The sequence below is a fragment of the Harpia harpyja genome, chromosome 9 (genome assembly GCF_026419915.1).
Source record: "Harpia harpyja isolate bHarHar1 chromosome 9, bHarHar1 primary haplotype, whole genome shotgun sequence".
NCBI classification, from domain to species: domain Eukaryota; kingdom Metazoa; phylum Chordata; class Aves; order Accipitriformes; family Accipitridae; genus Harpia; species Harpia harpyja.
The window spans coordinates 42,867,105-42,885,369 of record NC_068948.1 but is presented as its reverse complement, the minus strand read 5'-3'; the positions used below and the strand labels follow the sequence as shown (position 1 = coordinate 42,885,369).

General features: G+C 48.7%; 2 protein-coding genes across 4 annotated transcripts; both read left to right on the top strand.

Moving 5' to 3' along the window:
- Positions 1-359: 359 nt before the first annotated feature.
- UNC119B (unc-119 lipid binding chaperone B) lies at positions 360-5,678 on the top strand. Its single transcript, XM_052795922.1, has 5 exons — positions 360-607; positions 937-1,050; positions 1,569-1,680; positions 1,920-2,092; positions 3,008-5,678. The coding sequence occupies exons 1-5, from the start codon at positions 400-402 to the stop codon at positions 3,118-3,120; spliced, it is 720 nt and encodes a 239-aa protein (XP_052651882.1). The 5' UTR covers positions 360-399; the 3' UTR covers positions 3,121-5,678.
- A 1,736-nt stretch (positions 5,679-7,414) lies between these two features.
- ACADS (acyl-CoA dehydrogenase short chain) lies at positions 7,415-16,286 on the top strand. 3 transcript variants are annotated; one of them, XR_008236477.1, is made up of 10 exons: positions 7,415-7,490; positions 7,830-7,993; positions 9,694-9,843; positions 10,043-10,154; positions 10,551-10,702; positions 11,939-12,109; positions 13,323-13,460; positions 13,729-13,824; positions 14,134-14,223; positions 14,878-15,017. XR_008236477.1 is itself a non-coding variant. In XM_052795500.1 (10 exons), the coding sequence occupies exons 1-10, from the start codon at positions 7,442-7,444 to the stop codon at positions 15,028-15,030; spliced, it is 1,242 nt and encodes a 413-aa protein (XP_052651460.1). In that variant the 5' UTR covers positions 7,415-7,441; the 3' UTR covers positions 15,031-16,286. The 3 variants fall into 3 exon arrangements, 2 of the variants coding, with proteins under 2 accessions (XP_052651460.1, XP_052651461.1); XM_052795500.1 differs by having other exon boundaries at positions 14,167-14,223; positions 14,878-16,286; XM_052795501.1 differs by lacking the exon at positions 7,415-7,490 and adding an exon at positions 9,252-9,280 and having other exon boundaries at positions 7,878-7,993; positions 14,167-14,223; positions 14,878-16,286.
- The last annotated feature ends 1,979 nt before the right edge of the window (positions 16,287-18,265 follow it).

Sequence of the window (18,265 nt, the reverse complement as noted above, 5' to 3'; positions counted from 1 at the left end):
GTTTTTGTTTGGTTTTTTGTTTTTGTTTTTGTTTTGTTTTTTTTTTTTTTTTTGGCGTTTCTTTTCCTCAGGTAACTCCCAGCTTTTCCACCCGGCGTGTCCCGCTGCCATCCGCCCCGCTGTGCACAGCCCCGGGAGGGAGGTGCTGCCGCCCCGGGCCGGGGACGCCCGCCAGGTGGGTGCTCGGTGTCGGGGCTCCACGGGCGACGGGTCGCGACGCGGGTCGCGACTCGGGTGGCCGGGTCTCCCCTCCGGCCACGGCCGCGGCGGGCCCTGCTTAGCTTCGCGGGGCCCCTCTCGTTGCTAGGCAGCGCCCGCGCCCTCTGACCCGCCGCGGCCCCGCCCCTCGCTCCCATAGCTACCGAGGGAGGCGGCGGCCATCTTGGCGGCGGCGGGGCGATGAGCGGCTCGAAGGCGAGGGCGGCGGCGGCGGCGGCGGGGCCGGAGAAGAAGCCGCCGCCAGGGACCGGGGGGCCGCTCAGCCGCCTGAGGGGGCGGCGCGGCTCGACCGACGCGGCGCCGCGGCCGCCGTGGACCGAGTCCGAGTTGCTGGCGCTGGAGACCGTCCGGCCCGAGCACGTCCTGGGGCTGTGCCGGGTGACGGAGAGTATGTGCGGGCCGGGGAGCGCTTTTTTTTGTTTGGTTGGTTGGTTTGGGGTTTTTGTTTTTCCTCTGAGCTGCCGATCTCTGCTTTTCTGTCCCGATCCCTTCCCTTTCTTGCTCTGCTACCTGGCACCTAGTGTGCCTTTGTTTCTTCTAGCCTCAGTTTTGTCCCGCTTTCCTGACGCTTCTGCAAAACAACTTGCAGTATGTATCTTAACGGGCTGGGGTTGGTTAAAAAAAAAAAAAAAGAAAAAAGAAAAAAAAAAAGAAATTCCTTTGGTAATTGCTCAGAGATCTTTTGAAATGCTACTATATGTTTTCTTTCTTTTCTAGATTATTTATGCAAACCTGAAGACAACATTTACAACATCGACTTCACCAGGTTTAAGATCCGGGACCTTGAAACTGGAACAGTGCTGTTTGAAATTGCAAAGCCATCTGCTTCAGGTATGTCACGCTAACATTGCAGGGAGGGTAGAGAGGCTTGCCAAGCTGAGAAGTTGCAACGCAGAACCCACGCAAACCAAGCAGAAAGGTCCTTCGATATGTCCTGGTGACTAAATTCCTCTCCTTTAAGCATAGGACTGAGTTTACTTCTGCTAAGAAACTTGTTGTCATAAAAACGTGAAGTGATTTTTGTAACATGGGGGAGTACTATCAACTGCAAATCTTCCGTTGTTGGCTGATTGTGGTACAAAGTGTCTTTCATGTGCTTTAGCACTTGTGAGGGGGGATATCCTGTGAGGTTAAGGGTAGTTTCAGCTCTGGAGCCACCAAGGCTGCACCAGCTGTCATAGCAGATCTTTTCTTTATTACTTAGTGCCAGTATGAACTCAGACTAATTATTAGACACCTTTAGGTTCAGTGCCTAAGTAATAGCCAGCTCGTCCTGATATACCCGCTAGCCAGTATTACCTTACATGTATGCTATTAGCAGAATAACTCTGAGCTGGTGTGTTTTCTAGAGCAAGATGATGAGGATGACGATGACAACAGTGAACTGGACGCTAGTGCAGGCCGCTTTGTTCGTTACCAGTTCACCCCAGCATTTCTCCGTCTTCGGACTGTTGGCGCAACGTGAGTATGAGTCCATAGAAAGGAGGGAGAATCAGATGTTTACAAAGTGTCACTTGACAGTTTATAACAAAACTGAGTCAAAGCCTAGAGAGAACTCATCTTACACTACAAATATCGAAGTCTTTCTTTCTGGAATGATCTGTTGGATTCTTGGGTAGTCTTGGGTCCAAGGCTCTGTTCTTCCCAATAGGAAGAGAGGTACGTCGTCTTAGCTGTTTTTTCCTACTTTTTGCATACAGAGTGGAATTCACAGTGGGAGAAAAGCCAGTGTCAAACTTTCGAATGATTGAGAGACATTACTTCCGAGATCGCTTGCTGAAGAACTTTGACTTTGATTTTGGCTTCTGCATCCCCAGTAGCAGGAACACATGTGAACACATTTATGAATTCCCTCAGCTCTCAGAAGACCTTAGTAAGTATCTCCTTTCCCACACTGAATTGTGTTTTGTTTGTGTCTGTGCATATGCTCATTTTCTCCCTCTCTACTTGTGAAAGAAGTTGTGATGGGGATGGGGGTGACACAAAGAAATAGATACAGGTTCCTGGTTTAAGCTGTGTGTAATCTTGATTGAATTACAGATTTGTGCTGCAAATTCTCCTTTGAAAATGAAAGCCCAAGACAACCTGTGTTGTCAAGTCACGGGCTGCAAGAACTGATCAGAGTCACGGGGCTGACATGTCTGATGCCTAACAGTGTAGCCCAGAAGATAACAGAACCCTGAAAAAGGGTTCTCTTCATAGCCATGCATCTGTTTTCAGCACTTGCTTGTTAGGGCTTGAGCCTCCTGCTTTGGAACAGAACTGGCTCTTCTCTGAGAGGTGTGTTTTTGAGCCTACCAAGATCTCTGCAAATATACATTGCGCAGGGTATGTTTGACCTCAGGAGGTGGATAGAGCAGGAGCACGTGGGCCCTTCTGTAGCTGCCTAGGTGTGGGGGGAGGCGCGGAGTTTGTACCCTGCCTTTGTATGTGTCAGGAGTGCCACCGTTTTTTTGTTTGCGGATTGCTACCTCTCTGCTCACAGATGTGATTGCTGCTCTGCTCTAGTGGTGGCTCTGACAGTTTCTAAGGTCGTCTTGTGTGAGATTACTCGATCCCCCTTTGTTTGCTTTTGACAGCACTTGTCCTGTGAATAGGAAGAATAGGAAGGGGCAGGCCAGAGCTTTTGAAGCATGCTCAGCGGAGCAGTTTGCTTCTCTTACTTGGGTAGGGCAGAGCATCAGCCTGGTAAATCCAGCGGAGTGGCAGTCCTTTTTGTACTCTGACTTCGTGCTGTCCAGTGGAGTGTGGCAGGCTTTTGAATGTAATTGAGCTTTCTCTTTCGCAGTCCGTCTGATGGTTGAAAATCCGTACGAGACCCGCTCAGACAGCTTTTACTTTGTGGACAACAAGTTGATTATGCACAACAAGGCCGACTATGCTTACAATGGAGGACAGTAATGATTCTAAGTCCGCTGGATGCTGTGATGCTGTTAACCGTTCCAGATGTCCAGGAGTGGACTGGAGTTGCTGCCTCGTGCAAAAAGGCTTCTTGCCAAACCTTTTCTCCTTGCGTGAGGCTGAAAACATGAAGCAAAGATGACAGCTCATGGAAGTAAAGGAAATCTCCCTGCAACACTTCTCTATCTGACATTCAACGTATCCTGCCTCTCGTTCTCTTATTTCTGGTTACCTTCTGGTACCTTGGTTAGGTCATGGATCAGAGGCACTGTTAGAAAATTCTTGCTGTTACAGTCTTTATAGTTAGGTTGCACCTTTAGTGCTCTGATATTTCACCTGCTGGGTGACTACCCTCTTTCAAGAGGTCAGATTGTTCGGGTAAGCTATTTCTTAGCAGGAAAATTTTACCCCTTCAAGTAGCCAGTGATGTCTAAAGAGCAGATCTTTTCTTCGGGTGGACAGATCGTCTCTTTAGTGCACAGTGGTTTAGTTTGTAGCACGGCTGACGTTGCTTTTTAGGGCGCATCCCAATATTCTCCAGTGGGAAAGATAAGAGACTAATTCAGCTTCTAAGCAGTGCAAGAATCTTCCTTCTGCCTCCAGGGGCCTGAGCTGCCCCTGAGAACAGTTTAATCTGTGTCTTGCCAGAGATTTCACTAGAGATACGAGATAGGGGGGAAAAAAGGGGCTTTATCCAGGTTGGTCATCGAGTCAGTCTGATAGCATTTCTGTTTGAGCTCTTGTGAGCAAATTGTTGCATTTTGGAGCTCAGGGGTCAACCTTAGAGCTGAAGTTAATCTCATTATATTTACCATTTCTCCTTCTTCCCTTTGTGTAGGAATTTTGGCTCTTGCTACAGAGTGTATTGCTTTTTAGATCGACGGCACATTGTCAGTCTAGCTGGGGTGGAGGGGAGGTGTCAGTCTAGTGGGGCTTAAAGGAAAAAGGGAGAATGTGGGAAAATGCCTTGAAAAATGTGTAGGAAGCAGAGCTTCCTGGGCTTCAATCTCTCTAATTTTAAAACTGAATGATCTGTCAGAGGTGCTGGAAGGAGAGATGGTGGTGTTATGAACTCATTTGCTTTGTTTCATTTGAGGTATTAGTAGCTAACAGCTTCCTGGGTCAGATCACTCAGTGTTACGGAGTGAGATTCTTACAAAGCGAGAATTTACATGATTCTCTTTTTTAGTAGTTTGAGCTCCCATCACTGCTTTGCCTACTTAGCTGCCTATTTATTGTTTAGGAAGTTCTTCTGCCAAGGTAGTTACCACCAGACCAGAGGGTGTATTTTACAGCTGTGTTTGGGGTCTGGCAATAGGAAGTATCAAGATGCAGTGGGAGAAGGAGACCCGTGTCTTCCCAGCAGCCATGCAAACCCTTTTCTGCTTATTTTGCTGTCTCTCAAGACTGGCATTTTTCCTGTGTCCTCGCTGGACTGGTCAGTTGTGTCTCTTGTACATGGCAGTTAGGTTGTGTCTAGACTAGAGATGTTTGCTAGTATTAGTTCTATTTGTTCCTTGAGACAATTGAAACCTAACTCCTTGGTGGACACAGTTGGTTACCTATTGTGTTAAGTAAGATTCAGTGTAGTTTATGTTTCAGCAGGATTAAGTGGGGTGGGCATCACACCCTGGAGCCTGTTAACGCGTAGACAGCAATAGGAAGCCGCTGCCTTTATCTCGCAGATTAACGATACTGACTTCGGCGTAGAAGATCAGCTGGCATCAGGGTAAGCAGTGAGAGTATGTGGGGTGGCAGCCATGAAAGAATCTCCAGCTCTTGGGAAGATATTTAATTATGATTAACCACAACAAATGACCTGTTCTGGGTGGAGCATTAATTATGAGCAACCACAACAAATGTCTTGGGAATGCAGAGGGGCAAGGTCTACGTGGTTGAAAGATGAAGAACAGTTCTGCTACCATCAATCCCCTCCAGCATCTCTACAGGCACTTAGGCAATCTTGTTTAGATATTTCAGAATTAGTTAAAGCTGCTTGTAAGGTGGAGCTTGAGATGCCTCTTGCAGCGATTGTCTTCAGAAGGCCTCGTGTCATGCCAGGGAAGGTGGGAAACATTTGTTTTGCTGGAAGTTACTTGTGACAAGGCAGAACTGCCTGGAAGTGTGCTTTTCATCCTGAAGAGTTCTGAGATGCTCAGGATAGCGTCTGAAGAGCCTGCTAGTTATTCCCTGGGAAATTTGAGCATATTGAGCTGAATTTGTATGTAGTATAAATCCAGGTGCCTTTAAATGTTACTTTTATTGCATTTTCTGCATGAAGCAACCTCTTGCTTTTCTTATCAGTGTGATGATTCCCATCTGTTTTCTATGTCACTGTGTAAAGGTTCTTAAAAGGAAGATAGACTGTTGCCAGAGCGAGCAGCAGAAATCACTGTACGGGCAAATGACGATTTGTGTGAGCCGTTAGTAGTAGTCAGCGTGCAGCTCTGCACGGTCGGGCTATTTGTAGGGAGTGTGGGTGCCATCTAGCCGCTGCTTTGCAGAATGCGACTGGCAGCAGGAGAGCACTCTGCCAAATGTCAGTGAGGCATTTGATGCCAGTAGTGATGAGAAAAAAGCACTGAAGCAGTTGCTTTCCCATTGGTGAATGTATCAGCTATTTAGCAATAAGAAAAGGAAAACTGGAGGAAAATGGGAAGACCTGCAGGCAGCAGTAGCACCCCTCAGTTTCTAGCCGAATGTGTTTGCTTTGCCAAATTAGAAAGTCTTTGCCCAAAAAGCATGCTGCAGGAAAAAAAAGTCCCTACAAGAGGGCAACCCAGCACTGAAAAAGTTGATTGTAATCCAAAAAGTCAGGGATTTCAAAACTCCTGTCCCCACTTTGGCCACTTCCCTAAGGTTACTTTTTCTCTTAGGTGTTTTCTATGAAGTGTCTTCTCTTTGTGGCAGGGATGATGTCTTTGGTAAACATGGTTTAACAGAGCATCTTCCTTCTGGATTGTGTGCTCTGATGCTTTAATGATGGGCCAAAGCTCCTCATGCCAGTGAGCTAGGAAGAAATTCCAATGGGATCTCATCCTTTCAGGGGGATGGTCTGTCCTAGCCAGGTGCTGAACGCAAGGGAGATGCTGTCAGTGTCGGTTGAAGTTTGAGCAAGGGAAAAGGTATCTGTGCAGACAGCTTCTCTCAGGTTGTGTGCTGAGTTGGAAAGAGGAAAGAGTTGGGATCATACTGTGTTCTGCTCTAACAAAAAAAGGGACCAAACCCACAAACTCATGCTAAGTCTTTCCAGTATTTGTCGTCTTAGCACCAGGACCTCTTTTTCACATTGAGGCGAGTGCTTTGGATCCATGCAACCAGTTTTCTTGGACAGCTATTTTCACGATTGACTGACATATTGCACCTTGTGAAGGAAGGTCGTCTCTTGTTGTATGGACTGGGTACTGCTGTCCTTGTCCTCCATTTTTGGTAGGAAGTATCTTTCTTTGTGTGTTTTCCTTAGGATTTTCAATGTCTCTTGCTGCAGAGAAGCAGCAGCCTCCTCTCTGGTGCTTGAGGATGTTTATTCCACTTATCCGAGGGTTCAGGAAGAATAAAACAAGCATTTAGAAGTGAGAAATGAATGAGGAAGGTGGTGGTGAAGCAGTAAGGTCCAAACGTGGTAACTCTACTTCTCAGCTCTGTCTTTCATTACGTCCTCTTCAGCTGTTTCCCAGTGTTTGTCTTCTGCCCTGCTGTCCTGTCGCATCAAGCTACCGAGCCTTGTGCTACCCCAGAGCGTGGCCCGGTATCGGGTGTAATCCTTGGACTCGAACACTGCCATCTCCCTGTAGTTTTATGATGAAGAGGAGGCTAAGGGACGGCGGCCTGGTGGAGTCATCGCCTCTTCCTCTGCAGCAAAGGGAAACAACGAACACCAGCAACCACCCTCTCCCTCTGCCCGGATCTCAGTGCTGTTACAGGACACGTATTTGTATCTCTCACAGCGTGGCCTTTGGGCTGCTGGCGCGTCGACCTCCTCCGTGCTGTCCCCTCCGGGCGCTCCCGTGGCCCTTCTGGGCTGAGGCCAGCCGTGCTGGCCGTGCCCCTTCAGTCCCGGTGTTGCTGGCTCCCTCTCTGGGTCCCAGCACGGTGCCGGCGGCCCCCCCCGCCCTCCGACCATGTATTTGTATAAATGTTATTTTGTCACCAGCAATAGTAATAAAGAATTGCCCTTTTCGCACAGGTGGTGCCCAGTCTTGTGGGCGGGGCCGGAGCGGGGGGGCGGGGCCGCTGCGCCAATGCGGGGAGCCGCCCTGGCGGCTCGCGCGTGCGCTGTCTCCTCGCTCCTCGCGCTCGCCTGAGGCGACGGGCGGCGGGAATGGCGGCCGCGTTGGCGTTGCTGGCCCGCGGCGGTGGGCCGACCAGGGGTGAGGGCGCCGGGCTCGGGCCCCGGCACCGCCGCGGCTGCTCGGGAGGCTGCGGGGCAAGCGAAGGGGGTGGGAAGGGGCCGTGGCCTGCGCGGGAGGCGGCGTCCCGGTGCCCTTCAGGGCCTGAGGCGGGTTCCCTCAGCCCGCGGCGGGGCGGTGCCGCCCTTCAAGCCGAGCCCCGGCTGCGGTCCCGGATCCCGCGGCCTGGGTGCCGGGGGAAGAGTCTCCCTCCGGGGAGGCCCCCAGCCGCGTTGCGTGAGACCCTCCTGGGTCGGTTTCAGCCCCCTCCCCCGGGCGTGAAGGGAAACAACGGCGCTCAATTCCTTTCCTTCCTTTCAGCCCTGCCCTTTGGGTGCCTCCGCCGACTGCACACGGTGTACCAGTCAGCGGAGCTGCCAGAAACACACCAGATGCTGCGTCAGACGTGTCGGGACTTCGCAGAAAAGGAGCTGATGCCTCTCGCACCTCAGCTGGATAAGGAGCACCGCTTCCCGGCCGAGCAGGTGCGTGCTGCTCCCCCCGGGAGGTGGGCACGACAGAGGCGGACTGGCTCGTTCAGAGCCTGACTTCCCTCTGCTGCTGGGGCGGGGCCGCTTGGGCCTGAAGCAAAAAGTACATTAAGCTCTGGCTTAGTAGAAAATTGAGGTTTAGATCAACTTCTGTCAGAGTTCGTTGAGTGTGGACGTTGTAATGCCCACAGGACATTTTGAGCTCTTTACTTGCGTTTCTCTGTGTCTGACTTTAGCACCATTGAATTTTCAGTTCTCTTACTGTCTTACCTGTGGGCTATAATACAACTGACTTACAAAACCAATGAAATACTTTCATAGACTGCAGATAACTGTAAAAATGATTTATAGTGAGGAAGTGTGGGTGACCCAAGTTCATTTCAGATGGTGAAAAGAAGTGATCAGGAGATAGGAGGTGCATGTGAGTCATCCTCTGGGGCTGTGAAGAAATTGAGATGCTAATCAAACCTGTGATTTCTCCTGTGGAAAGCAGTACAGACACAGCAGTACATTCTGTGCCGTGTTGAGCAGACTAACTCACCTGTTTCATTGCAGTGAAGTACTAAGCTCCAGAAAAATATATACTGTTAGGTTAGCTAAAAGGCTCCAAGTAAGAACAGTCAGAGGCATGTGAGTTTTGTCATACGTCCCTCTTTCTGTTAAGGATTAAGGAAGGATTAAGCCAGGAAAGTCATATTCACTCTAAGGAAGAAACTACTTTCCACTTTACTTCACTGTTCTTATCTGAGAATTTTACATTTTATTTTTGAGTCTTTTCACTTGAATGTGTAGGGGAAAATTCAAAATGTAAACAGTGTTTATTAAGACAAAGCAACATACATAGAACTAGTTGCTGTCTTTTGTTCATCCTCTGGATTTGATGTGAAGGACTAGTGTTTTGGGTGCCCATACAGGAGGGAAAATATTTGTTTAAAAATTCCCTTGGTTGCTCTTAAAGCAAGCGGAGGCTGGTGATGCAGTTATTTCCGCAACACCAAAAGCTTGACATCTTAAATGTAAAAACAGAGGAAAGGTGGTTTTTTCTCTTGTATGTTGCCAAACATTAACAAGAGACCTAGAGTGAGACAGTCAGTGCTCTGAAGAGCTTACAGTTAAGAAAGCAGGGGTCCAGCTGAGGAACTTGGGGTGGAATAATGTGGCATGTAACCAACAATTAATGGGAAAGAAAAAATCACCTTCTTGCAAACTGTTCTATGGGTCATTCATTCTGTAAAATTCTTTCCTTGTGCAGTCCTAGGCTGAAGTTCAGCAGACTCAAAGGTAAAGTTCTAATGATTTTTATCAGCTAGATTTCCCATTGAGAGCTTCCTACTGATAGGAGACATGCAAGGGGGAAAGCTTTGGTGGGAGGCTGAGGAAATGCTGGTGGGGTTGTATCTGCCTATTTCAGAAGGCTCCCTCCTTCCCGGTACTGAAGAGAGCTCTTTAAATAAGCAAGAGCCTCGTCATAGGCAGCAGTGACTGCGTGCAGCTCTTGCCTCTTGTTGAAGTCATCGGGACCTGGGGACACTTACCAGTTGGTACAGTCAGATTCCCATTTCATCAGGAGTTGTGCACATCTTTTCCTCTGTGTGTAGCCCTGCTATGACCGGTCTTTATTGCCATGTGTCTATGTGTATTTGCTGGTACACTGGTGGCACAGAGGATCTCACTTCTCCATTCCCTATGTGCAGGTAAAGAAGATGGGTGGCTTAGGGCTGCTGGCTATGGATGTGCCGGAGGAGTACAAAGGAGCGGGCCTCGACTACCTGGCCTATTCCATTGCTGTGGAGGAGATCAGCAGGGGCTGCGCGTCCACTGGTGTCATCATCAGTGTCAATAATGTAAGTGTCTCGGGTTGTGTGCGAGGGACAGGTGTGGAACTGAGGCTGGCATCGGGGGGTTATTGGAGAGGGGTTTGTGGGAGAAATGAGGTCTGTTCCTGTGGAGGGTTCCGGTGTATTGGAGAGCACTTAGAAATTAGGGAGTTACTGGATTGCTTGTACCTTCAAGAGGCACTAACTCAACGCTCAATTCTTAAAGTCTCTGTATTTAGGGCCAATACTCAAGTTTGGCTCCGAAGAACAGAAGCACAAGTGGATTGCTCCCTTCACCGGTGGAGAGAAAATCGGATGTTTTGCCCTTAGTGAACCAGGTGATGTGACTGTTACTGTTCCTGTTGCAGAGAATGTAGGGTAGCTTCTTTCCTTAGGCTTATGATGGACTTTAGGTCTGTGAAATTGTAGCAGTTTGTAGAAAGGTGGTTTATAGCCATTCTGTGTAAACGAAGCCCCAGTGCCCAAGGTATTAACTGCCATCCCCACGGTCCATGCTGAAAATTTTCATCCGCTCTGTGTGAGCAGAGCTCTGGAGAGGGACACATCTTAGACAGATGGGCCTTTCCCCTTCCTGTGTGGGTCCTGTGGGAGGGACAGTGGTGACGCTACTGCAGTTAAAAGAGGTGCCGTGAGAGGGGGTGCGGGCGGGGGGTGGGTTTGCACCCCAGGCTGCTACCGATTGCCTGAGTTTTGTTTGCTGGTTCCTTGCTCAGGAAATGGCAGTGACGCGGGTGCGGCGTCCACGGTGGCACGCCTGGATGGCGATGAGTGGGTTCTGAATGGCACCAAGGCCTGGATCACCAATGCCTGGGACGCCTCAGCCACTGTGGTATTTGCTACTACGGATAAATCCCTGAAGCACAAGGTGTGTTCATTTGGGTCAGTCAGGAAAAAGGGGTGGGCGTAAAGGAGTTGTGCAGGAGAAGCACTTTGAAGAGGCTCTGGGGACTCTGCTTAGAGCCGTGCAGGCATTGAGCAGAGGAGGGGCTGATGTGCGCTGGCTCTGTTCTGTCTCGGCTCTCCCCTCCCTTCTCCTGGTTACCTAGTGTTGTGGTTTAAGCCCAGCTGGCAGCAAAGCACCACAAGGCCGCTCGCTCACTCCTGTCCGGTGGGATGGGGAGGAGAAAATACAAAGAAAAGCTTGTGGGTCGAGACAAGGACAGGGAGGGATCACTCGCCACTTATGGTCACGGGTGAAAAACAGACTCAACTTGGGGAAAAAAACAAAATCAATTTAATTTACTACCAATCAAATCAAAACAGGATAATGGGAAGTAAAACCAAATCTTAAAACAGCTTCCCCCCACCCCGCCCTGCCTCCTCCCGGCAAGAGGTGAGGGGGCTGTGCAGTAGGGGTTGGGGTCAGTTCATCACACCTCCTTTCTGCCACTCCTTCCTTCTCAGGGGGAGGACTCCTCACTCTTCCCCTGATCCAGTGGGGGTCCCTCCCACAGGAGACAGTTCTCCATGAACTTCTCCGATGTGAGTCCTTCCCATGGGCTGCAGTTCTTCATGAGCTGCTCCAATATGGTCCTTTCTGCGGGCTGATTTTCAGTCACAGACTGCTCCAGCGCGGGCTTTCCCGTGGAGTCATGGTCATCTTTGGGGGCATCACCCTGCTCCGGCGTGGGCTCCTCCATGGGCTGCAGGTGGGCATCTGCTCTTCTGCTCCCCTCCATGAGCTGCAGGGGGACAGCCTGCCGCCTCACCACGGGCTGCAGGGGCATCCCCTCCTCTGGTGCACCTTCTCCCCCTCTTTCTTCACTGACCTTGGTATCTGCATTGAGGTTTCTCTCACGTCCCACTCCCCTCTCTGCTGCAGATTTCCCCTTCTTAAATATGTTATCGCAGAGGTGCTACCACTGTTGCTGATTGGGTCAGCCTTGGCCAGAGGCGGGTCTGACTTGGAGCCGTGGAAGCTTCTAGCAGCTTCTCACAGGAGCCATCCCTGTAGCTCCTCCCCCACTACCAAAACCCTGCCACACAACCCCAAAACACCTAGACATGTGGCTTCTATGAAAAATGTTTGGAGGAAGCCTGTTGACAGCCAGGTAAGTGGGAAGTTGGCAACACTCCCTAAGAGTTTTGGGTCTCCTTGCAGGGCATTAGCGCGTTCCTGGTTCCCATGCCAACTGCTGGGCTGTCACTGGGGAAGAAAGAAGACAAGCTGGGAATTCGAGCCTCTTCCACTGCCAACCTGATATTTGAGGACTGTCGGATACCCAAGGCCAACCTACTGGGGCAGCTGGGAATGGGCTTCAAAATTGCCATGGTAAGAGATGGATTGGGGTGCAGCTGTGGTTGTGTAAAGCTGTAGTTCCCAAGCTTACCATTTTCAAAACCATTTTCAGACTTACGATCACTTTGGTGAGGACCACTCACATAAGCTGTTCTGTGTGACATTAAGCAGTTGACCCCTCTTGCTAACGTGGGAGAAATCATTCACAGAGCTTGATGAATCATTAATTTACCGTAGATCCTTGACAGCACTTTATTGTAGACTCAATGTGGTGGTTCTCAGATGAAGGAATGGTGATGCTGCTGAGGTGGTATGTCAGCAGGGGTGGTGTATTTTAATTTTTGTCCTTTCCCAACCCTCTATTCCTTCAGTTTGTACCTGCAGATAAAGGGAGAACATGGCATTTTCCCTAAATACTGTGGCAGAGGAAAGGTGTCCTGGAGGCCCAGGACAACCTCTGGATAGTGTTTAAAGGTGGATGAAATCCGAGTTATGGCATGTGTGCGACTTCTGAGGAGGAGCCAGGCAGCTGCGGAACAGCGTATTCCTTGCAGTGACGCACTACCCCTTGGAAGTGTTCATTGCTCTCTCTGTAGGGGCAAAACACCATTTGTTGGCCTGACTTTTTGAAAAAGGCTGAGCTCCCTGGAGAACAGCCCATTCCATTATGTCCAAAACTAAATGAACCCGCCAGTCACCAACCACTTTTTTAAGATGCTCAGCCCAGGACTTGGAAGATGAAGCCTTTTCTCACTGTGCTGTAAATTCTTCCTGTGCATAGTGAGGCAGGGAAGCAGTTAAAAGCAAAATGGGCAGGTATTTGAGGTAAGTCAGGTTACTGACTCAATTCACTAGTCATTTTGAAAAATGCTTGCTTCAGTGTGTGTACTGATAAGGGCAAAGAGGAAAACTGACCAGATTTCCTTTTTTTTTTTTGTCACTTAAAGTAAAATCAGCTGCACAGTGAGCCAGGGGTCTAGCTGAAGGGTTCTTTTCAGCCCCTTCCAGAGCAGATGCTCCTCGTTGTGCTGTTTCCCTTATTTTGTACCCCTGGCTTCTCTCTGCAGTGCCCAGTACATTTTAAAGCTCTCTATTCCTGCATAACCAGGAATATTCTGAATCAAGGAAGTCTCTGACCACAGGATACTAAGGCTACAGCAGCTCCCCAGCAAGATCAGAAATGTGAGTGTACTATTTTTGATCAAGCATGACTTGACTTAACACATATATTTTGTGTGTTTCTCAGCAAACTCTGGATGCAGGAAGAATTGGTATTGCCTCACAGGCTCTGGGAATAGCACAGGCAGCTCTAGACTGTGCTGTGGATTATGCTGAAAAGAGAATGGCCTTTGGGTCGCCCATCACAAAGCTACAGGCAGTGCAGGTACAAACCAGGCGGACGAGGCAGCTCCAAACATCGCTGGTGCAAAGTTCATATGCGCTCTCAGGCGTGGCTTCTGGCACACAGTGCACTTTGCACTGTTTGGCCTAACAGGGTAATAATTTCTGTTCTCCAATGCTTAAAACTGATTGTTGGGATGGAGGCGCTCCTTTTCTAGCAATACTGGCCTCAGGGGTGGGAGACTTCTGCTGTATGTTCTTGCGCAGGCAGAGGCCGGCACCTGGAACAAAGGCAGCGTTTGTCGTTGCAGTTTAAGCTAGCAGATATGGCTGTGGCGTTGGAGGGTGCGCGCTTGCTGACCTGGAGAGCCGCTATGCTGAAAGACAATGGGAAGCCCTTCACAAAGGTATTTCCAACCTTGCATTTGTCTAACAGTGACAACACAGGGCACAGGCTCAAGGCAAGGAAACCGCACTATGTACAGCATTGCTGCATTCAGCGCTTGCCCAGCCAGCGCTGTTGGTGTTTAACCCACCAGTAGATACTGGACTCTGCTGTCAATCCTCAGGCAGCCTGCTGAGCTGAGTCCTGGTTTTAGCCAAGGGGAGGGAGGTGGCCACTGTCAGCTGGCACCAATGATCAGGCCTGCCTCTGCACAGCTGGTCTGTGGGTGTTCAAGCTCCTAGTGCAAGTGACCTGTTCCTTTTTGTGATAGCTGCACCCTCAGTGATGTTTTCCTTCTCCAAAGGAAGCAGCGATGGCCAAACTGGCTGCATCAGAAGCTGCAACAGCCATCGCTCACCAGGTAACTACTTCAACTGACATCTCTGATACACAGCATGCTGAAAGGGAGTTTGTGTTGTTGCACAAGTGCTTGGGGAAGGTGGCATGGAATTTACTAGGTTTTTTTTGTTTTTTGTTTTGTTTTTTTTTAAAAACCAAACCAACCCATATGGCTGAAGCTGGTTAGTACAGCCATCCTCCTGGATTGTGGGGGGTGTGGGTAGGGATTTCTGCTGGCCTGTAGCAGCTGTATTATTAAAGTCTTCTGTGCCTGTTGCTGTCCAGGGCAGTGTCAAAATTTTGTGTGGGATTAGCAATGGGGGAGAGAACATGGGTGCACCAGTCAGGACTACTAGTAAGTTTGCAACATAGTGAGCAAATGGAGCAGGACTTCTGGTGTCTGCATTTATTTTCCCGTCCTTAACAGTGTCTTAGCCAAACATGGATAACTAACAACTACCTCTGAAGCAATTCATTCTCTGTCTGGGACATCAGTATTGCTCTTACCCAGTTAAAATCCTGTTTATTCCTCTGACTGCAAATGGGCTGCAGTCACCCCCATGTGTTCCCTCCAGTTATGCTTGCAGTGGGCTTAGCTCCTTTGAAGGTGGCTGTATTCTGTAGAAAACAAATTCCTTGACCCTGCTTCCTTTCTAACCTGCTACCTTTGTTTCAGGCCATCCAGATCTTGGGCGGGATGGGCTACGTGACAGAGATGCCAGCAGAACGCCATTACCGTGACGCTCGTATCACTGAGATCTATGAGGGGACCAGTGAGATCCAAAGACTGGTGATAGCAGGTCAATTGCTGAAGGCCTACCGTAGCTGAAGAAGCCGACTAGAGCAAGACACTGCCCCAGAGTGCCTCGTAACAGTGCGCAACAGCGATCAAGTCTTGGCCGTCTTCAACAAGGCTAATGATGGAAGTTTTCCTCACCAATGAGTAACTGACCCTCTTGTTAAAATGTGCTGATTCTTCTTTGGACAAAGTATGGTGCACGGAAGGCCCTATCTAGGTTTGTAAGTGATGGCTGCGGGTGCAGGAGGGAGGAGGCAACCTGTCCTTCTATGGGAGCGCAGATCTTTTCCTAAACTGGAGCACTGTGTTGGTTTGGTAGTGGCAAAATGACTTTGCTGTTCAGTAAAGTCAGCAGCTCTCCTTGTGTGCTTCCCAGCTGCTGCCTGTTTTCCAAAAATTTGTCACTATGTGATACTGGATAACCAGTGCCAAAGTTAGAGGCACTCAGACAGGACCCCTGTGCCCTGTTCCAGGCTGGGGTTACACAGCCTCTTCTGATCAGGCTTTGATGAATTTCAGGTGTGGCACACAGCTATGTGTGAGCTCCTAATTGGATACAGTGTGTGTTGAGGTAATCATTGCAGCAGAGCACTCTTCCCTACTTTCAGCAGGAGAGGATCCAGATGAGAGGACACAGGTACTACCTACGCACAAAGGGCTCTTTGTACAGGCTGGGGTTGCTTCTATGTAGATGTAAAAACAAAGGTCAGAAAAAAACCCTTGGATCTTGGCCAGCAGAGCCCAGGAGCCTGCTCACTCAGCCACTTATGGATGTAGGTATAAAAGCAAAGGACAGAAAAGCTGCACTACCTGAGACTGTTCTGTTGGTTTTTTTTTTTAAAAAAAAAAAACACCAAAAAACCTCTGCTCCCAAAGCTGCTTTTACTATACCAACAACTACCCAACAGGAAAGGAAGTACACGAAGTAGCAGCAACAGCCTTTAATCTCTACATGTTTTGGGCAACAAGGAGGAAATGAACAGATGACACAGAAAACCTTACCAGGAAGCTTTAGCAGTAGCACATATCCTCAATCAGTTATCTTTGGCAAGAAATTAACTTTTAGAAGATTCAACAGCCAAAAGAAAAGCTCTAAACTCAGGAAAAGATGGAGACTATTAAGACTACAGCCTGTATGGTCCACCTCGTTGTCCAAATGATGAGTAAACTAGAGGTAAATGGTTATTTTCCTGTGGTGCCATTTATTTAGATTTGTGTGGAAAGAAAAACAGCAGGATTCTATTACATACAGAGAGCAGAGAAGACAAATAAAACCTGATTTTTAAAGGAGCACCAGTCCCCACTTTCTTTTTTTAATGCAAATGTGAATTCATTTAGAGTATTTTCTTCCAGTCACAAGACACAGGAGCATAAACCACCTGGGCCTGCACACACCAGTTAGACACTGCTTTGAAGTGCAGTGGGTGTTTACTAGTGCAGACATCCCAGAAATATAAATAAACCCTTTACAGGTCACTAGAGGGCAACTGCATGTTGGGGCAAAGTCTTCAAGTCTTGAATTTCTCCTTGCTGCTCTCGCAAACCTAAGGATTAACAGAAACTGAGCCAAGCAGGGCATTCAACAGGGGAATTTCTACCGGAAAACCATTCTAAAGACTGTGAATGTCTTGTAAATTATGGAGGGCTTCTAGGAGCGAGACACACTTTTCTAGCTTGATTTCAGCCCGTACCACTGCTTGGATGATTGCTGAAGGCTCGTATCTATGATTGTGTAGGAGAAAGTGATATTATTTTATACTTATTTCTCCTTGCAGCCACTCAGCCAGAACAGGAGCTGTAGGGCTGCTCGCCACAAGGAAGTGAGGATTGCAGGAATGCAGTTACTGTTCAGTGCTTGTCTTCACTGACCTCGTGTGCTGAGGTCCAGCTGAAACCCCAGTGACCCAGAGCAGTCACACTTACTTAGACCATGCCTGCTGCACTGTTTCCTCTCTTTTTAGCTGGCTGCTTCTCTTAGAGCTGCTTTACTGTACCATCAGCGCTTTCAGACTGCTCCTCTTCAACATCACGCCTCCTTCATTTACCAACTCTAAATGACTGCAGCTTCTCCAGAGCAGAGTGAAATTGTCTCTGTACACACATCATGGCTGACCTAAGGGGGAGAATAGTGATGAACACCACAGCTGACTGAGAACACACCTGAAGAACCTACAAACTAGATGTACCAGATCCCTTGTGGACCTTCTGCAGAGAAGATGGGGGGCAGCTCCTGCAGAAGCCCTGCTGCTGCGCCTGTGACCAGAACCTGCTTTTGGGAATGCATGGATCATGCACTACACGCCTCCTTAACAAGCTTCTTGCTAGCTCTGACATCAGTACAACAGCTGACCTGGCTAACAACTGCATACTTGATGCTAAGTTGCTGAGTGCTGCACCTCTGCCATAGTCTGTATCAAATTACACTGCACATCATCAAATAACAAAAAGGGTGAAGCTGGTTAAAAATCGCTGGTCTAGGTACAGCATGCCAGTCAGGTTCCTGAGCCTAGGAATATCTTAAGATACTCTATTAGAATTCCCTTTGTTATTACCTAAAAACATGCTTTAAAGGCACAAAGGCTTTCCAGTACCTTCCCTGCTGCCTAAGTCCAGAGAAGAATCAGTAACCTGTCACACAGCACTGTTGACAGCAGTGCTTTGGGGTAAACAGCATGCTTATGCACAAAGGCTGCCCCAGAGCTCTGAGAGCAAAGAAAGAACTGGGTTTTCTCAGAGCAAGATACTAAGAGCTTACTCCTCGCCGCTGCTGGCTGAGACAATTTTGGCTGTAATACATGTGAGTCTGCTCCTCGGGGCTGTTGTTACAGAAGAGAACTGCTGAAAGTGCAAAACACAAACAAGTTTTGCAGCATTAAATAGGGAGCTCTTGCTGAGAGCCACCCCCAGACAGCACTAACCTGGCTAGGTATAGGGTAGGGCCAGGCTTTGAGAAAAGGATCTAGTTACAAGTAAAGCGAGCAGTTTTTATCAATTTACAAACTCAGCCAACATTGCAAAGTTGGAGCACTGAGATGGGAAAAATCGGGTCATACCTAAATAAGAAAGAGGTGGGGGAGGAGGTAAGCCACAGCTACAGTTTTCAAGGACATTATGTTTTCTACCCCACAATGCTCTTAAGTGTACATGAAACTGGTTACGAGGCAGACTACTGGGAATGAAGCAGGGGGAGCCCTAACTAGTAGATTTGATATATTTTATATCATATCTAAAGCTCACAGTCTCTTCATGTCAGTTGCCACCAGAC

Excerpts from the sequence above, each read along its gene's own strand:
- UNC119B (XM_052795922.1), top strand. The coding sequence starts at position 400 with ATGAGCGGCTCGAAGGCGAGGGCGGCGGCGGCGGCGGCGGGGCCGGAG. Across the intron at positions 1,681-1,919 it reads CTTCGGACTGTTGGCGCAAC|AGTGGAATTCACAGTGGGAG; the intron begins GTGAGTATGAGT and ends TTTTGCATACAG. Across the intron at positions 2,093-3,007 it reads TCAGCTCTCAGAAGACCTTA|TCCGTCTGATGGTTGAAAAT; the intron begins GTAAGTATCTCC and ends TCTCTTTCGCAG.
- ACADS (XM_052795500.1), top strand. The coding sequence starts at position 7,442 with ATGGCGGCCGCGTTGGCGTTGCTGGCCCGCGGCGGTGGGCCGACCAGG. Across the intron at positions 7,491-7,829 it reads CGGCGGTGGGCCGACCAGGG|CCCTGCCCTTTGGGTGCCTC; the intron begins GTGAGGGCGCCG and ends CCTTCCTTTCAG. Across the intron at positions 7,994-9,693 it reads ACCGCTTCCCGGCCGAGCAG|GTAAAGAAGATGGGTGGCTT; the intron begins GTGCGTGCTGCT and ends CCCTATGTGCAG.